This window comes from Theropithecus gelada, chromosome 9 (genome assembly GCF_003255815.1).
Source record: "Theropithecus gelada isolate Dixy chromosome 9, Tgel_1.0, whole genome shotgun sequence".
Classification (NCBI taxonomy): domain Eukaryota; kingdom Metazoa; phylum Chordata; class Mammalia; order Primates; family Cercopithecidae; genus Theropithecus; species Theropithecus gelada.
This window is the reverse complement of record NC_037677.1, coordinates 11,100,752-11,119,307: the sequence shown is the minus strand read 5'-3', so window position 1 is coordinate 11,119,307 and position 18,556 is coordinate 11,100,752. Positions and strand designations below refer to the sequence as shown.

The following is an 18,556-nucleotide window of genomic DNA, read 5'->3' as shown; positions in this document are numbered from 1 at the left end:
GAAATGCATCAATGCTCTGTGTGCCCTGCATGGCACAAGACTTCAAGGACTCAAATCTGTTCATACAGATGTTTCAGTTGTTTTCCATGATAAATTTAAACCAAAGTCTTCTGAGAAAAAATACTCTAACTTGGTCCACTTAGGCTTTGATTCCAATGGGATGGTTTCAGGAGAAATTTCTCTGACACAATGAGATGAGGTTTGAGAGATTTTATGGCAAAAGTAATAATGATGATAATGATAAAATGATGATAATCATGGCTCTGACAACAAAGGCATTAATACCTCTCAGTAAGTAGGAGAGGTGGTTCAAAGAAAATGAACACCTCAAAATGCATTAAAATGGGCGACATTTGGCCCCAGAGTCAAGCTTTTTTGCTGAAGAGAGTAACAAATGGCAGCACCCCACTAGCAAAGAACACAGGGGCCGATTCCACGGAGAGCGGAGTGAAGCCTGCCTGGGAGGAAGGTGCCTACCCACACGGGTCCATTATCTCTTCCAGGGCAGGCCAGGAAGGGGCCCATTCACTCCACCTGGGTGAACACACTTGTCCCAGGAGGCCATTTCCCTTCCTGCCTCCTCCGATTGGATCAGGCTCATCTGTTTTTCTACCCCAGTTCTCCGGCAGTCCTCGCTCACCTTGCATGGGTTATCATAAAACATCTTTCGGCACACTGCTGCTAAAATGGAGCACTCTAAACAAATGTTCTCTTAGGGCAGTAACTCCTTAATATAAACTGCATTTAATAAAACTGGTGGTGATTCTAAAAAGAAATGGGTAAGGCATATTCAGAGAAGATGTCTGGAAGAAATTTGCAATTAATATTTTACAAGACATTTAGATTCCACAGTTTCCTCCTTGCTGTTAAAATTTAAGAGGTTTTTCAAAACTGTATTCCTCTCTGTTATTACATCCTTAATTAAATTAATTTATACAGTGAATGCTCTAATGATACTGCTGTGGATTTCAATCCAAAAGTCTTATTACTAGAGACAATATGTGTTAAGACCTTGAAGAGAGAATGGCACCCAGCACAGTGCTGACACCATCAGCACAAGGATATTTGGCCCTGACATCTGATTATTGAAAAGATCTTGGTAGCTTTTCTGGGCCTCAGTTAAGTCTCTATTTTACTTTATTTTTTAATTGAGCTAAATTAGGTCAACAAAAACAAAATGAAAATCTTGCAAGTTGCCTTGATAAGGATGTCCCTCTGGGAAACACAATAGCAGATAATGACATTTCTACTGAAGAAACTACCAGTTAGGTTGTGTCTAGATAAAACCCTCAAGAATGGATGCTATCTTTAACCACAAGTTGACATATCTTCAAAGCAGGGGCAACCAAAATTAGTCCAAAAACTTAAATGGTCCAGCAGTGGAAAAAGTCAGCCTAACAAGGCACCAAATCCAATGGCTTCTCAGGTAGCCCAGCCTGTGCAGATACACTCACAATACTCTCTTCAGGCTATAAAGGCTCTACTTACTAGGGATCTCAAGGATGTGTGTGTGTGTGGTGAATGGGCATTCCGTCTGCAGCAGAAAAGCATGAAAATACAAACCATGTAAGTATTAATTACCTGTCTACTGTCCACCCTTCCAGCTAGATTAGCTAGAGGCCCCCTTGGGCTCGATCCCTGCTACTTCCTGCCAATATCTAGCTTAGAGCTAAGCACACTGTAGGTACTCCATGATCATCTGGGATTAATCTCAGGAGATGTCAGTAATTAATAAGGCACTGTACCTAAAATTTCACCTGCTGCTGAAGCATCCAGCAACCGCTCCTAGAGGAGATGCATGATCAAACCAAGGGAATGACTCCCAGACTCATCCCTTGCTCTGTGTTGAGCTGTTGAATTTGCTTCCTTTATGACTGCCATTGTATTTCTAGGGTTTATGTTGAGAATTTCAGGGGACGTAAAACAGAGTGTCTTCTTTGGTTACTCAGTAAGAGGCAAGTTTGAGAAACGTGTCCTGAACGATTCTGCACTGCTCAGTAAGAGCCCTGATCCTTCACCTCAATCTGGGAGTCGTTCCCCCAGCCCCATGTAAAGGGTTTCCAAAATTCATTCATGGCACGTAAAGGAGGGTGCCTTCAAATCAAAATCTTACGGCCGACACATTCGATTGCACAACAGACCGTCCTATCAACTTGTTTCTGCTTCCTGACTGACCAAGTTCTTTGTTTCCCTCAAGAAAGAAAGATGGTGCATACAGAGGAAAGCAAACTCCCAACATCAATCAAGCTTGGCTGCATAATAAAAGTTCCCTATGAAACAAAACATCAACTGCAAAAGAAAATTACATAGGAAAAAACCCTAGCATTATTTGATCTTATTTTAAATAGAAAGTTTTGGACACTTTAGAAAAAAGGCAGCAAGTGACTTTTTAATGGATTTTATCCACAGGAAAATGATTACAACCAGAAAAGCTTTAAAGTGTCAGCTGGTGATGCATTTTTTCTTTATCCCTTTTATTTTTATTCAGAAAGAAATTGAAGGCATATGGCAAAGTGCATCATTAATTTCTTATTAATTTCATAATATGAAGGCAACCAGTTAAAATAGTAGTGTACAACTTTAAATTACCGAACTCACTTGGTATTTAATGAGAGATTTAGCGCAGCAGGGTCTCTGTTAAATTAAGTTGTGCCTTCACAGCACAGTGGGAAAACAGGTGTATATTGGTTTAGAATTATGGAAATGTTGACTAATTCCAAGGCTTGTAATCAAACAGCAAGGCACCCTGTAATATTTTTTTCTTCCAAGAATATGCATTAATCTTTTATGTCTGGTCCCATTTCTTTCTGTCCACCAAAGACTCACACAGCTAAAAAGGAAACACTTTCATGTTTTTCCTATAGCTGTTAAGGGTAATGTGTACTGGACAAAGCTGTGCATAAACGCAAGATGTGAAACTCTATCCTCATTTACCATATTCGAAATGGCAAATGTAGCAAGTGTGTGCACTGGAAAGGCTATCAGCCTTACAAATCAGATCTGACTTTTCAAATTTTCCTTCAACTTGCCTCAAGTAATTTGGCACATGAAACTAGATAAGGAGAAAACCAAAAATAATCCACGACCGACTTTTCTAACTCCCAAATTATTGTCCTTGACAGTGGGTCTCTAACGTCACCTCCCCTGAATTCTACATGCAGAATTTTTAGGAAGAAAAGAAGTAACATAGGTACAACATTTAAAAAATATAAAACATGTTGTTTTCTAAGAGTCAGTGTAAGAATCCCAAACAGAAGCATACTCATAAATCACTTTTACGCATTTCAACATGCCCCATTCATTATATTCACTCTGGGTTTCTTGAGCGCATCCTCGACTATGAAGTTCACACGCTGGGAGCAGTGTTTCTAGTAGAGGGATAAATACCTATCCACCAAGCTCTGCATTCATTTAAAATATGATGTGACTTGGCATCAAACTACACTATACCTTAAATGCTAAATAAACAACAGTAATTTTAAAAAACACACCTAGAAGGGATTCTGCATGCTAATTACTGGAAAGCATTTCTTTTTAAAAGAAGAAATACAAAGTGGTCTTTGGGTCTGATTAAGAGCCTGGGAAATAAAAATTATTTTCATCTATTATTGGCTGAGTCAGTAAATATTTGCCTTGGCTCTTTCATTCCATAATGTGACCCAACACTGCAATCTACTAGAATCTGTGTTAAAAAAATCCATTTACATGAAGAATGCAGATAAAATAATACTATTTTTTAAAGTCACTGAGCAAAGCACTCAATAAAAGCAGCTTTACTAAGAACCACCTTAGTGGTTTCAGAGAGAAGCAGTGAAACTGGGCGGGACCATTGTGGGCCCACACACCTGCTTTTTCGAACCTTCTATTCTTTGATTTCCTCGCATACGAAGGGGAATACCAAAGTAGTAGGATTCGAGATCAAGGTTCATAATTTATGACTTTTGGGTGATGAAGAAGCTCATGTTGTGAGAATCTTTTGCTGAGCTTTTTGCCACTACAATCTTGTATCGTGGATGAGTCTAGGATGAATCAAACAAATGCAATCTTTTCTGGGGGCCTGCAGGGGTTCAATGGTTATGTTTGCATGTGTGGATGTGTACAGACACACACGTGTTTGTGTATGCATTCAGAGACAAGTAAATGACACAAAGGTAGAATTATACCCTGAAAACATTAGGGACATTATCTTATCTTTCTCTTATTCTTATCAAACCAGGTTTCAATAAAATCATTATCCTCGCACTGGTTACCACAGGTGCTTCATTATAACAAATGCATGTCATTATGATCTTGAATGAACTCATCACTGATATGTGGGTCAATGGGGAAAACATTCAAACAGCATCAGGAAATTGCTAATAGCATGAAATACATAAAAGTGCCAGAAAATCCTTTAGAAAAACGGTATTTTGGTGTTCCTACATGCAACATCGGTTCATTTCTGGTGAACTGTGCCAACTATCAAATATTACTGGGAAGGAAATGGAGAAAAAATTGTCAGCTTTGTATTTTCTGTCCTGCATCAACATGAAGCCACAAATTGGGCATTAAAACATTGACTTTGTTAACCACCATTGACTGTTTAGAAACCATTAGGAGGCTTAATATTATGGCTGTACAGGGTACATTTTGTCCTTTCAAAAGAAAATCTAAAGACAAAATTTGAAAAGGAGCTCCTGGTGAATAAAAGCTTTTTCTTTTCCATTTGCTTCTCTTGTGTGTGTTGGGTTTTTTTTTTTTTTTCCTTTTAAAATCTTAGCCCACCCAATACTCTTTGGCAGCCGCGGCTGCCCAGTGGGGTCACTCTGATTTTCTAACCAGGGGATGCACTATTGGACAATGCCTCCCGTCAGTGTTAACGCCAGCGCTCCTTTATGGGCTGGCCAGCTGGTGTGGCTGCTGCAGGGAACCGGGGGGTCAGCACACACTCCTCAAAAGACCAAAGTCATTTTTGGCACTAAGAGCCCATAACTAGAACCTTCAGTTGAAAGGACCATTTTCAAGCAATAAAGTGATTCTGGTACAAAAGTAAACCGACTCACCCCAGGTAAAGTTTTAATATTGTGCAGTGCATTCTGGGCCTCAAGTGCAGCTTTTCTTGTATAAAATGTTACGAAACAACAACCTACAGAGAGAAATGAAAAGGTTTTAGAAATTTCTGTGAATGCTTTGCTTAGATATAATGGAGACTGTGGCGAACAAATAATCTACTTAAAAGGATGCACAATTTAAAAATAATAAAGCGTATGAGAACAGCAATAACAACATCTCAAGCATTTACACAGTACCTTTTCATCCTAAATCATATTTATTAGCTTTACCCACGTTGGAGATCAATTCCTGACTCCGTGCCTCACATCACTGGAATACAGCTATTCAGGAATGAGGGTGGGAGGTGGTGGAGGAATGGGTGAGGTGTGAAAGGGGCCTGTGTTATAGCGCCTACGTGAAAAGAAGTATTTATTCACAATAACAACAGCACAAGCTTACATTAATTATAATTTTCTTAAAGTGTATCTCCAGAACATCAGGCTTTTGAAAGACTTTCTAAACTCAAAGGTTCAGACAACTGGATTATAAGCTTCTTAAAAGCTGGGATAGTGCATTCTTCTTTATCTCTACCACATTACATGATGCAAAGTTCTGTACATATGACCCTCAATACTCGTTTGCCAACATGGAAGACTGTATTTTAACTGGTTTAGAAATTAAGCTACAATACAGATGGGTACATGCCCAAGCAGATGTTAGTGGACTCTGGCCCATGAATTACATATGGCTGTGGCATACAAACTGGCAACATCTAGATTCCTCCTTTCCAAGAGCCTGTGGGAGTCCCCGGCCCTGCCGGGCAGGCCAGCATATATCCTTTTCCAACCAACCTCCTCCACCAAAGAAAATGGTATGGAAATCCTAGACCATTTCCTCTGTGTCCTGGAGGAGGGCTTGCACCTTCTTCAACTTGTAGATAAAGATACTGCCTATTTGTTCATCAATATACAGTTTCTCAGCACCATCAGTTTGGGAAAAGAGGGTAGGACAAAAACTTCTGAAATTTAAGAAACAAAGATGCTAATCTTTGATCTGGGATGTCTTTGGTGAGTGGTTGAGGAAAAAAGTAAAGGGATGCACTCACCGAGACTGTAGGTATTTTATCTTGGTTTTACTAAAGGAACGTAATGCACAGAGCCAGACAGGGGCCAGAAGAGCTTTGAGAAGTGCTCCCATTCCAGGGGGAAAATAAAGTATAATCTCATTCATACAAGATTCTGAAAGACATCCAAGATTCTTCCTCATTTGGAAGAGAAATTTGGAACGTCGTCATTTTACACTTGATTTAGTTAGAGTCTACTGACGGTCAATATATACAAAACCTTTGCCTTTTGGACAGGGTAGACTATGACCATAGCATCTTGGCATTTGAAAAACTCCATGCATCCAAGGATCAGAAACCCTTCAAATGTATCACTTGAATGAAGGGAACTGAACATTATGACATTTCTTTAAAGAATCAAGCTGAAGAGACTGACCATTTTCACGAGCATCTTATTTCAGCTCCTTTGAGGTCTTTGACCAGAATCCACTTGGCTCTGCTTCTTGATGGTAGATTTTTTAGTGAACCCATCAACTTCACTAGTGAGTTCAGCTTCACTGGTGCGATGTAAGCCTCAGAAAAGCCATAGGAATTGCTTCAGGCCAAGGAGTAATTTCCAATAAGAAACTAACATCCTAGCTTCCAGTAACCATGTTTAGAAGAAAAATACCAACCATGTCTCATCAGGCTTGGTATACAAAGAAAAACAGGACAAGCCTTCCTAAACGCTTCTAGCAAACACGGTCTCAGTGAGTTTTCCTTTCCCCATCCTGGGCTTATGGCATTAGTTTCTGGATAAGGAAGCAATGGGGAAGTTCTGAAATACCACCTCATTTAATAATCACAGTTTCAAAAAAAAAAAAAAAAAAAGTAGAATCTGATACTTTTAGGCAGGTAACTTTTGGGGCTGAGATGTTTAAAAAGAGAAGATTTAGGGATGCAGCAGTTTACTGGCTGAAATAAAGGAAATTATGAAAGAGTAAGTTCAGGAGATGAAGAACCGATGCCAGTTTGGCCACGCCAGAGCCAAGAATGAAGAGTTTAGGTTGGCCTGGAAGAACAGTGGTATGACAGGGAACATGAAAATAAAGTACTAAACAACACTAAGATAAAAGCAACAAGGAACAATGATGATGTAAACGGAGTGAATTGTGTGTACTTCTGTGTGAGCAGCTGTGGAGAGCTTTGACCAACGTACAGCGGTCTCAGGGATAAAGGGAGTGCTCCTGCCTCAGACACCCAAGCAAAATCCCTGCCATGGCCCGCTGCCTGAGAGTCCACCAGGAAAGTATAGTCCATTTGCTATTTACATATTAAAACATGACCCTTGAAGAAGGAGACATTTCATTGTTCCCAGTTATTACAGCTTAGTGTGATTTTAGCTACTTTAAAGGGTCTTCCTCTTGAACAAAGTTCTTAGTGAAAAGAAGGTGGGTGGCTTTGTTTTTCAGAAAGGGAGAGATTGAAGCTGGTATCTGAGCAGGGTGGGATGGCAGGTGAATAGGAGAAAGGAAGGATGAAAGCACTCGAACATACAGAAGAGCAGATGGGAAGATCCCCAAGATCTCAAATGCTTTCCAGTTTCGTCCAAGGTTCACTCTGCCTTTACAACTAGTACTGTGAAGTCAGCGACTTATCACTACAGATCTTCTTCCAACTACGCATAGCTCTTAAATGTTTCAGTTAAAAGTGTATACTCATCTAAACAAGTATTCTTTAAGATCATGCCAAGAGCAGCTCTAGTTCCAGTGTGACACACAGGAGGATATCCTAGGCAACACCGCTAACGTGTCTTACCGCTCATCTGTCTGACCCGAGAGCCGAGCCCCAGCACAGCTCCACAGGTGCCGTGTTTGGTAGGGAAGCCTGGAGCCTTTGTGCTGATTCCAAAAGGGGATCCCATCTCCATGATCTCCAGGTGGGCAGAGCTCCTTGCTCCAAGTCCATGGCTTGATAAGCCCATCCCAACCTGGATTTCTAACTCCATTCACAGCCTCAGCAGGGTACCCTTGCGTAATGAGCAACTTACACAAACGTGGGGTCCTGGGCAGACAAGGAGACTGGGAATATTAACCCCAGAGGCTTCTTTTGGTTTTTCGCATTTAGTTCCTGAATGACTTACTGTGGGGAATATCTTACTTCCTCAGTACCTTAGTTAGTTTCCTCATTAAAACATTTATTTATTTTTGAGTCAGGATGTCACTCTGTTGTCCTGGCTGGAATGCAGTGGTGTGATCATAGCTCACTGCAGCCTTGAACTCCTTGGCTCAAGCAGTTCTCTGGCCCCTTCCCTGAGTACCTGGGACTACAGGTGTGTGCTACCATGCCTCACTACTTTTTAAATTTTTGTAGAGATGGGGGTCTCACTATGTTGCCCAGGCTGGTCTTGGACTCCTGGCCTCAAGTGGTCCTCCCACGTTGGCCTCCCAAAACCCTTAGACTATAGGCATGAGCTACTGTGCCCAGCCTAGTATGATCAGTAAGTAAACACCAGGTCTGCCTAATATCCCCCCACAAAACTATGTGGATATGAAGCCAAAGTGTTTCATTCAGGACCAAAAAAGAAAAAGGGTCAAAAGCATTCTTTACTTCTATTAGACTAAAGGAGGTCTTACGCTTCGTTCAGCATGCCATTGTAATGGTTCACTTAACAAGTACAGTGTTTGGTTTTTATTAAAATTTGCAGGATGAATACAGAGCTCCAAATTGAAACAGTCAGCTTAGATGCAGCAATTAGTGTTTTTCCCCAGCAGGACTTTAGTGTGTACCTTTCCAGATACTGGAATGTGTTTGAAAGACTTTCTATGAGTTTCTCCTAGTTAACAACCATAGTCTTTTTATCCACCTATCACTTAATATGCTCCTCTAAAATCTTAGATTACCGACCTGCAGACAATATTTCAACAAAGAGAGAAATCCCATTATTTTCCCTGAAATGGCAATTATTATGGCAAAAGGTCAAAGAGCTACTACAGATCCCTGAAAACTCACGAAGGCTCAACAAGGATGAAATTTTCTTTCTTGTCAGCCCTAACCAAACATACAGCTGTTAAGGGAACCACCTGTCTCCTAGATTTCCCCACGCCAGCTGTAACTCAGGTCTGAAATGTACTGGATTCCTTTCCAGGTCAGCTGCAGCACCAGATGGCTCAGCAGTCTGAGTCAGGGGCAAGCCTCCTCCCCTGCAGGCTCTGTTTCCAATATCACATCAGTGTAAGGTGGGTACTCACACATCTACAACACCCAGGGACTCTTTGATGGTCAGTGGTTGCACCATACATCACAGGGGACAGTCCCTTGGGCTTCAGAATTCATTCCCGGAACCCCCCTTTCCCTACGGTCCATGGAGTGAAGAGAAAGGCCTCTCTCCATGTTAGGGTGACCAGCCAGGGGGCTCGGCTCTGGGGATCAGTACAGGCTGACGCAGTCTGATGAACCAGGTGCTTCTGCAGGTCTCAACCCTCCCATTGCTGCTTAATGCTGGTAAATTTCTGCTGCTTCACCTTTTTCCACTTTGCTCATTTGACACTATCTAATAAGCACCAGCACGGGACGATTCATGCCACTGCTTATCTACTCATTCAGGAGCTTCTGCCAGTGGCAGTGGCCCAGTTAGAAAAGACAAACATGGTGTTCCACGCCCAGGTGACTTCAGGATATCCCTCGTTTCAACGACCTCAACAATTCATTGTAATCATAAAAGCTCTGGTCCTTGAAGCGAAAAAGAAAAACCCCAAAACACAAAAAAATGCCATCCTCCCTCATGTGCCAGTTTATCAAGCCCCTGCCACGACTCCTCACCAGGACTTTTAAAATTCACAGGTCCATCAGGTCCAATGGAAAACCTGGGAGAGGTGATCCCAGAACCAAATATCGCAGTCTCAGGTCCATACAGAGCCTAGCAGTCCCACTAGGGATGACTTCTTCTGTTGACTACAAAAAGACTGTGCCGATTCTCTGTAACTCAGAGAGGAAATACACTAGATCTTACTGGCCACTAACACGTCACTGTGATTCTGCTGTTCACTGTCAACATCTAGCAGGGCCCCTAGGAAGGGAACGTAAGACAGAACCAGCACAGAAGAAAGGTCCAGGGGCACAGAGCCTGTGAAGGCAGGCCCAGGGGGGCCTCACAGGGAGCATCTCGGGTGACCATGAAGCAGCAAGAAGACCCTGGACACCGAGGGAAGGAGACAGGTACGGAAAGCCCTGGTTTCCCATTTCCCACCTGTCACCCTGCCTACCGCCCCAGAGGCCTGCTGCGGGAATGTGGATGCTTTTGACGCCCAGATCCCAGAAACTGGTAAGTTTAGCAATATAGTTGCCTATGTTCAGCTTGGAAAGCAATCTGTAATCAGTATTATAATTGCGAGCTATGATTATGCCATCATGGATCAGAAGTGGAGAGTGGCAATTCCCAGAGCGGCTGAGTGCGACATACTCCACACAGGGTAGCTGGTGTCTCGCTATATTTTTTCACTAATAGTTTCTGCTGTCATGAAGAGTTCCCTCAGGTATTTTGCCTGCTTAACTGCTAGATAATTTGAGACACTGGTATGAGATTTTTGCGGTTTCCAAAGATAAAGCCCCAAACAAAGGCCAGTGGTAGCCACACACTCTCTCTCACACACACTCTCTCTCACACACACACACACTCTCACTCACACACAGTAGTGCATCTAAAATCATAAACACTCAACTGTACTGAAAGACTTTAATTTTAAATGATCAAGTAGATTTATCCTCAAAGAAACCATCTGGATTATCACAGACCTTTTCAAACCACAGCTGTTTCCCTTGAAAATCTTTACTTGGAAACTCTGGGTAATAATACTCACAAGAAAAAAAAATGTACTGATATATAAAGATAACCAGTTTATACCACGGTTTGCTGTGAATCAAAGAGCAATAATGTATCAACATTTTTCAGTGTGGAGGTAATGTAGACACCACCCTAGACAATGATATCATGAGGTCAGACTTTAAAACTCATTCTGCCCTTAGGAAATTTGACACCATATTCATTAAAGAAAATTCCTCCGAGCTTTCTAAACCGAGGTTTGATGCTCTGAGACACTGTTTTAAAAAAGGCAGTTTTCTTTAAATCCCTTGACTCTAATATATGGACAGGGCAATTTTTGTTTTAAGAGACAGGATCTCGCTCTGTTTCCCAGATTAGAGTGCAGTGGTGCAATCGTAGTTCACTATAACTTCGAACTCCTGAACTAAAGTCATCTTCTCCACTGTAGGCTGCTGAGTATCCAGGACTGCAGGCATGTGCCACGACGCCAGGCTCATTTTTAAGTTATTTAGTAGAGACTGGATCATGCTATGTTGCCCAGGCTGTTCTCAAACTCCTGGCCTCAAGTGGTCCTCCTGCCTTGGCCTCCCAAAGTGCTACGATTACAGGCATGAGCCACTGAGCATGGCTGATGCAGTTTTAAAAATTACATTCATGTTTTCTTTTAAAAATTGGGATTTTAATTTGTTTTTTTATTGACACATAATCTTTGTACATATTTATGGGGTACATGTGGTATTTTGATACATACATGCAAAGTACAATGATCAAATCCAAGGCAGGAGGACAGTGACTTGAGTTGTTTTTAATTATTGAAACAGTGGCTCGTCAGCTGCAGGGCAGGAACTCCAGATCACATGCCAACGAGTCACACTGCCAAAGGCAGGGGCTGACCCCGCGTAGCAAGGCTGGTTTTAGTGAGGCATTCCCCATGACTCTTCTGCAGCTACCAACCTGAAGCGAGGAGAAACTCCCCTGTGAAAGGTGTTCTGTACCATGGCAGGAGGGACCTTTCCGGACAGTTCTAGTTCTAACTGCTAATTCTTTTTCTGATACTACCCTTCAGTAATATCTTATTACAGGGAATTGTGGAGCATTTTCTGGAATACAAAATAACTATACAACTTGAGGGCTGAGGAGAGAAAGTGAAAAATGGTTTCCTGCAATTCTGCGGCAAAAGTAGTCAAATAAAAAGTATTTCCATTTCGGAGCTTATGGGGTTGGGCATGAGAACAGCTGTCTCCCTCCCCTAAGTGGACTCTGCCCCAGGGTCAAGATGGGCCTGTCCACATCTTCAAGGCCATTCAACATCTTACATATATGAAAACCTACTGTTTTCTAAATCTAAGCACATAAACACTTGAAAACAGCCCTAGACTGATCATCTGATGACTGAACCCCGTATTTTTTTTTTATTAAACAACAAAGTAATAGCCCTAGCAGACAACTTCAACTCGAGTTATATTCGAATTCAGGACATCAAAACAGTCATCATGTTTTAAGTAGGAAATTCCTTTACAGGCTGCCTTTGAATTCTAAGGGGCTGACAGATCAAGGGACGAAGGCCCTGGAAGGCTAAATTAGTGAACGCGCTATTTTTTTTTTCCTTTCTGTGAATGAAGCGCTCTTTTGTATGTGCATTTGCAAGCAAAGCAGGTGCCTGCTTCACACAAGTCGAATTGCAATTGGGATCTTGGCTTCTTGTCAAGTCAGTAGCATGCAAGCCAGTTTAAGTCAAAAGAGGACACACTCCTCATACTTGATTCCCATTGCCATCTATTTTCTCCCTCAACCTTAGCCACTTGGAGGAGAATTTAATACTTTTTTTTTTTCATAGTCCAAAGGTTATGGATCTAAGAGGGACATTTTCTGCTCAAGCGAATCTGCCATGCGTTATGGTTTCAACTCTCAGTCACTGGCTTTGCCCCTGCCAGGACACCCTACTTTCACTTTCTACAAGGCAGTTAAAGGTTAAAAAAAAAAAAAACAAAACCATCAAAAATCCCCTGAATTAAAAATTTCAAGACAACTTAGCATTAACCTTAAAAAAAAAAAAAAAAAAAAGAGGAGTCCTTTCTCCGTGGTAGAAGGTGATTTATAACCCTAGCATCTTCAGGCAAAAGGCAATGACAAAATGCCATTCTTAGAAAGTACAAGGAGGCCTCAGGACATGATATGAGACCCTAGATGGTCACCTATGTAGCCCCCCCTTTTTTTCTTTTAGCCCAAAATCCAACTACCAAGAAGAACTGGCACTGCTAGGAAACAGTCACATCAGGACACTATGACTGACCCTGGGCCCCATGGTACTGGGCCCTTGGCGTGAATTCCTGTGGCTGGACCTCCACGCAGTGCCTGCTTTCTAGGAGTGCTAGATACAAGTGAACAAATGATGCCACCGATTTCACGAGCTCCATCTGAAACCCAGTCCCCTTGCCTCTCAGCTTTCTTACGTAGTCCTGCCTGTAATTTCATGATCGTGGCTCCGCTGTACTTGAGGCTGAAGGCGGATGGCTGTAATGACATCACCTGAGAGATACAGGAACCAGAGGCCTGAAAAGAGTACCCATCACAGCAAAAGTTAGCTAAAGGGAGAACCTCCAGGAAGATCAGACATATCTGTGTTGTACTGCTCCTCCAGCCTTTTACGGCTTTAAACTCAACACTATAAAAAATAAAATGAGAAGAAGTCAAGGGAGCGTTGCCTTCTCATGGCTTCCATGCCTTTCCTGTAGAATCACAGAATTTTACAAGCAGCCAATGTTGGGAGTCGGGAAGCAGTACTCCAACATAAAGGCCTCACACGAAAAAGTCTCTCTCTGACCTCCTCCTGCCCTCCTGTCTCTCAGTCCCAGCCTCCCCTAAGCCCAGCCACAGCAACTGGAATCCCTCTCTTTCCCATAGCAGGCCACAGAAGCCAGAACCCCCTTTCCCCAAAGCCAGCCATAAAACTTAAAAATACTGCTCTGACTTTCCTTCTGTCGTTCTGTATAAAACTGGCCAGAAACAAATTCTCCGACCTACCTTGTTTGACTGTAGGTCATAAGACCCCCATTCCAGAAAAGGTCCTTCCCACACCCAGAAGGCAGAATCCTGCTCCGAGAGGCCAGGGAGAATGTGGACCGGCAGGCCTTGCCGAGTGTCCCTGCTCAGTCTGTTAGTGTTACATCACGTCATTTTTGTCCAATCACATTACTACATGGCTGACCCTACTTTGTGGAACCTAAGCATGCAAATGAGCCTAGGCACACTTTGTTGGACCTAAGCATACCGTTTCCCCTGTATCTTTGGGTCTGCATCCTGAAGGCGCCTGTGTCACAAAAATTGTGATCTCATAAACCCACGTGCCTTTTCTCCTTCAGATCTGCCTCTTGTCAGGGATTCTTAGTGAACATTCATAGGGCCAAGGGGAGGTTTTTTCTTGGCCCCTACACTATTTCTACCAGCCTAACCCCTCACACCCTCCCATTTTACAGATGGGAAAACACCAGTTCACAGGTTAGCAGGCTGCCCCCAAGTCACAGCAGGAGCCAAGAGCAAAGCCAAAACCATCCCAGCAACCACAGGTCAATGAGCACCCCTCAAAGTCTATGCCTCTCACAGGGAGAATGTCCCGGAACCGCCTCTGACAGGGTCCGCCTCACTCTGAGAGATCTGCTTCACACTCTGTTCATGTCACCTAAAATGTCTCTTTATAACTGAAACCTCTCATCTGAAATGTCTCTCCAACAGTCACCTAAGACGACCCTTTTGTGCCACCTAAAGTGGGAATTCCATAGCTAGAGTAGCAGTTACGCAAACACAAACACCTCATCCTGTACAAATCAACTTTTAAGGAAACTGTATCCAATTAGCTTAGTTTTACAGAGTTTGATATAATTGGCACCCTGATGTCAGCAGTATCACCATCTGGCCACTGCCTAGGAAGCTGACAGGCGACGCTGCCATCGGGACTTCTGTATGTGAGTTATGTGGACTCCATGGTTTGGATTACCAAGCGCCATCCCAGGAATTCCCCTGGGAAACTTCCACTGGCAGTGCGGGACCCGCACTGCCCTCTGGCCGCCTGAGGCAGTCGTGCCATGCTCCGTCAACATCCTTCCTCACTTTCCCAGCAAGATTCCTTGCAGACAGCAAATCTGAGCCACCTTTTCAGCCCGGGAGGGAATGATGATCTCACTGGGCTCCCTGGCAACCCCACACCTTTCCTCCAACTCTCCACTTAACACACTATGACCACCTTTCTGTCAACTGGCCATGAGATCCAGGCCCCTGGCAGTCTCCTGTTGCCCTGGGGACTTCCCCTGGAGGAACCATCTTCTGTTATTTCCATGACCCTGTGAAGACTGGCAAGTTCCCTGTGTTTTCTGTGAGGAAAATGGAGTCTCTTTCTTTCCTTTTGACCTAGATTAAATCGACTGCATTTTCAAGCCTCTTGGGAAAGCAAGTGCAGCCTAATGTGCACAGCTATGTGTGTACTGTAACACTTCCTCATCCACGATTATGTAAATTCCACCAAAGCACAACACAGATAGGAAAGGTATCAAGGGCAAAATTGCTGGAATCTGCTTTTCCCCTTCTCTGGTTCTTTGAAATAAGCCACTTATGTTAAACCATTTCAATTGTCTAATAGCTATGAAAGTATTGGAAGAATTTCAGCATCATCGTTTTTTCCCTGATGGGACAATCATCGTGTTCAGCTGTTTTGCGAACTCTCCCACTCTGCTCTGAGCAGAGGTAGGGTGATGTGTGCATTTGTCGAGGCCCCCAGGGGGTGACGTGAAGAAAGCAAGCAGTCTCCTTTGTTAGAGAAAAGGTCACTTGACTATTGGAATGAAAGATAATAAGCTAGCCATAGAATTGATAATGCTTTGTATTTTTCCAATACTAATTCCAAAGTAGTGAGGAGAACTGTATTTTTCTCTGAAGGTAAGGAAGCATGAAAAATTTCAGGTTGAACATAACAAGCCAACTAGAGGGTCTGGCTTCCCTAAAGTGGGTGTAATTGGCCCAACTCCCTGGTCGGCTGGTCTCCCTGGGGTCTTCCTGGTAAGGTGGAGACCAGTGGCTCAGTGGCAGGTAGGCCTTCAGACTCACCAAACCAAGATCACATCCCATACACCAAGGAGGCATCACGGGGTTAAACATGGTCGGTATAAGGTCTTGAATCCAGCTAAAGAGGATTTAGTTTCTAAAGTACTGAGGGGCCTCATTAGAAGAAAATTTCTAATATAAGGTTATTTCATAGAATAGTTTCTCTAGAGGATAGGATAGCATTATAATTAGGAGGCTAGTGGCAATGAGAGGTAGGTTAGAATCACAGGTATTTTCCTACGATTCTCAATTCACAGCACACTGGGCTATTAGATGCTTCCAGGCCAGGCGGATCTCTCAAGTCTCCACTTCACTGCCTTGCTTCGACAGTGCATCAGCTTGAATTCCCTGGACTAAGAACACAGGACCCTTCTTGTTAGCCTGAATAAAATACAGCTCAGCTCTGTTCCTGAGCACCTATCAGTGGTATTCTAACTTATTACTCAAGTGTTCTAGGTGCCTCTGAACTCTCAAAAGGGTTATTTGCCATCCAAAGCAGAACAAAGGTATTTTTTTCTGGAAACGGAATGAGGAAGTCGTTATCTACTTCCTCACTCTGGTCTTTACAGTCAAAGTGAAATGGACAGGCAAATCCTTTGGCTATAGAAATCCAAGGCTAGGCTGAAATAAACATTTGTACTTATTGCAGATTTTTTTTTACTGTTGGATATGATGCTGGAGAACTACTATTTATGGCCATTATAACCGTCTCCACCCCACTCCGGCAATAACTGAGCCGCATTTCATGTGTACGCAGATCAGAGAGAGACATGTTTCTCCCATACTGCCTGGAACAGCGGAAATCATTTAAAAAATTCACTTCTGGGGCCAAGGTGGTCCCTGAGTTCTCATGGCAGACACCATGACAGTTTTCAAAGTGATGCTGGATAGTCTTCTCATGCTCATTCATCATCTTTGTGGTGAGGCTGGTACGGTCATTCCTGATTAGCATCACAGGCTGATGACCTCACCTCCCTAAGCCTCTGGTTCTTCATAACATGGGGTTAGTGACAGCTATATTACAGATGCATCACATTAAGCCAAACAACGTATGAAAATGTTTAACACAGTTCCTGGCATGTAAATAAGAGTGCTTAGTAAATCTCAGCAGCTACTGTCCACTTTAAATTTAACATGTTTCTCCACAGAGCCCTGAGCCCTAACAGACACTATGCAGGCTCCCTTTGAGGCAAGTAAGGGATAGGGAGCTTTACCCCACTTTCATAACAAATGCAACAGGGAAATGCAGCCGTGACAGGCCTGCCGCAGGCTGCGATGCCGCTGTGCATCCCTGGGAGGAAGGGAGGGTAGTGAAGCCACTTTTCTAAGTGATGACCACGAGCCCTTTAATAGGGCTTAGAATTGACTGTGTTGTCTTGCTTTCTGAAGTAATTACTTGGAACTAGCAGAATTCACCCATTCGCATGGCCTTTGAATACTCTGAACATCCATTTACGTGGCCTCTAAATAGTCAATCAATTTTAATGTAATCATTTTCATGACTTTCTTATTCAGAGTACAACAAAATTTTCCCCAACCGTACGCTCTATGATATGCCCCCAAGAGACAAAAAATCCCTCAAAGAGTTTGTTATTTAAAATAAAACCTATGGCTAAGGAGCACACCCAGGTTTCACTACTATACGAGTTTAACCACAGATTTGTCACTTCCCTTTATTTCAGCAACAATAGCGGAAGAAAAAACAAAAGCAGTAACACTGGGCTTCGCAAGAGGATGTGATGTCCTAAACGTCTGTGACAAGGACGGGGAGGAGGAGATGTCCGGCAGAAGCCTGGGGGCACAGACCACCACGGGTGTCGGGCACCTCTTGGCCATGGGGTTTCCAGCCGCTGGATTTCATTTTGAGAGCTCCCATCACACGGGGATCAGGTGCAGGAGATCACTGCCATCTGACTGTGGTTCTGCTGCCACGCTCCCCTTCTCCTAAGGAAGGCAGCTCTCTGCGGGCAGCTGCTACCTCTTAGGCTTCCTGGGTCCTCCCACTGGGCCCTACAAGGCACGGCGTGGTGCTAGGCACTGGAGGTTCCTACTGTATACTCAGGGGTTGACGCTCCCCGGGGCATTTTCACACTCCCTTCCCCTATAGCAACACGGTTTTCTTTTCGATTTGGAGTTCCATGAGCCTTTCTGATTCAGGTTCCTACGGGTAAAAATAGTCCATGCAACACTCTCCAGCCCATTTCCTGGGAAATGACTCTGGACTTCTAGCCTAAGAGAGATGTGGTTTAATGGCTAGGTAAAATAGATTCTGTTTGATCCATTTAGTAAAATAATGTATACACAGTGCCAAGCCCAGAATCTGGCACAAAGAAAATACCGAAGAGAGGTTAGCTTTTTGTCTTCCTTCTACTGTACAATTTTAGGGGCAGTATGAAGGGTTTCTTGATAACCAGGGTGATCAAATAATCCATTCTCCAAGTGAGGACCCTTTTGAAAGCAGAGGGGATAATGTTAATGATGATTCTGGGACAACAGAAGAACATGGGGCTGATGTGGGCAAAGCCTCCACACCCCTCCTCTACTGTCCTCTCCCCCGTCTTTTCACT

General features: G+C 43.2%; 1 protein-coding gene across 22 annotated transcripts in view; it reads right to left on the bottom strand.

Annotated features, from left to right (window-relative positions):
- Window positions 1–18,556, bottom strand: part of CELF2 (CUGBP Elav-like family member 2) — an 871,667-nt gene that overhangs the window by 117,490 nt on the left and 735,621 nt on the right. For 21 of the 22 annotated variants that reach the window (XM_025397815.1, XM_025397819.1, XM_025397825.1 and 18 more), the window contains one exon: window positions 5,043–5,125. The exons of the other annotated variant lie outside the window; for it this stretch is intronic. In XM_025397815.1, the coding sequence (XP_025253600.1) occupies window positions 5,043–5,125 (83 nt within the window). The remainder of the gene's footprint in view (window positions 1–5,042; window positions 5,126–18,556) is intronic. 22 annotated transcript variants of the gene reach the window in all.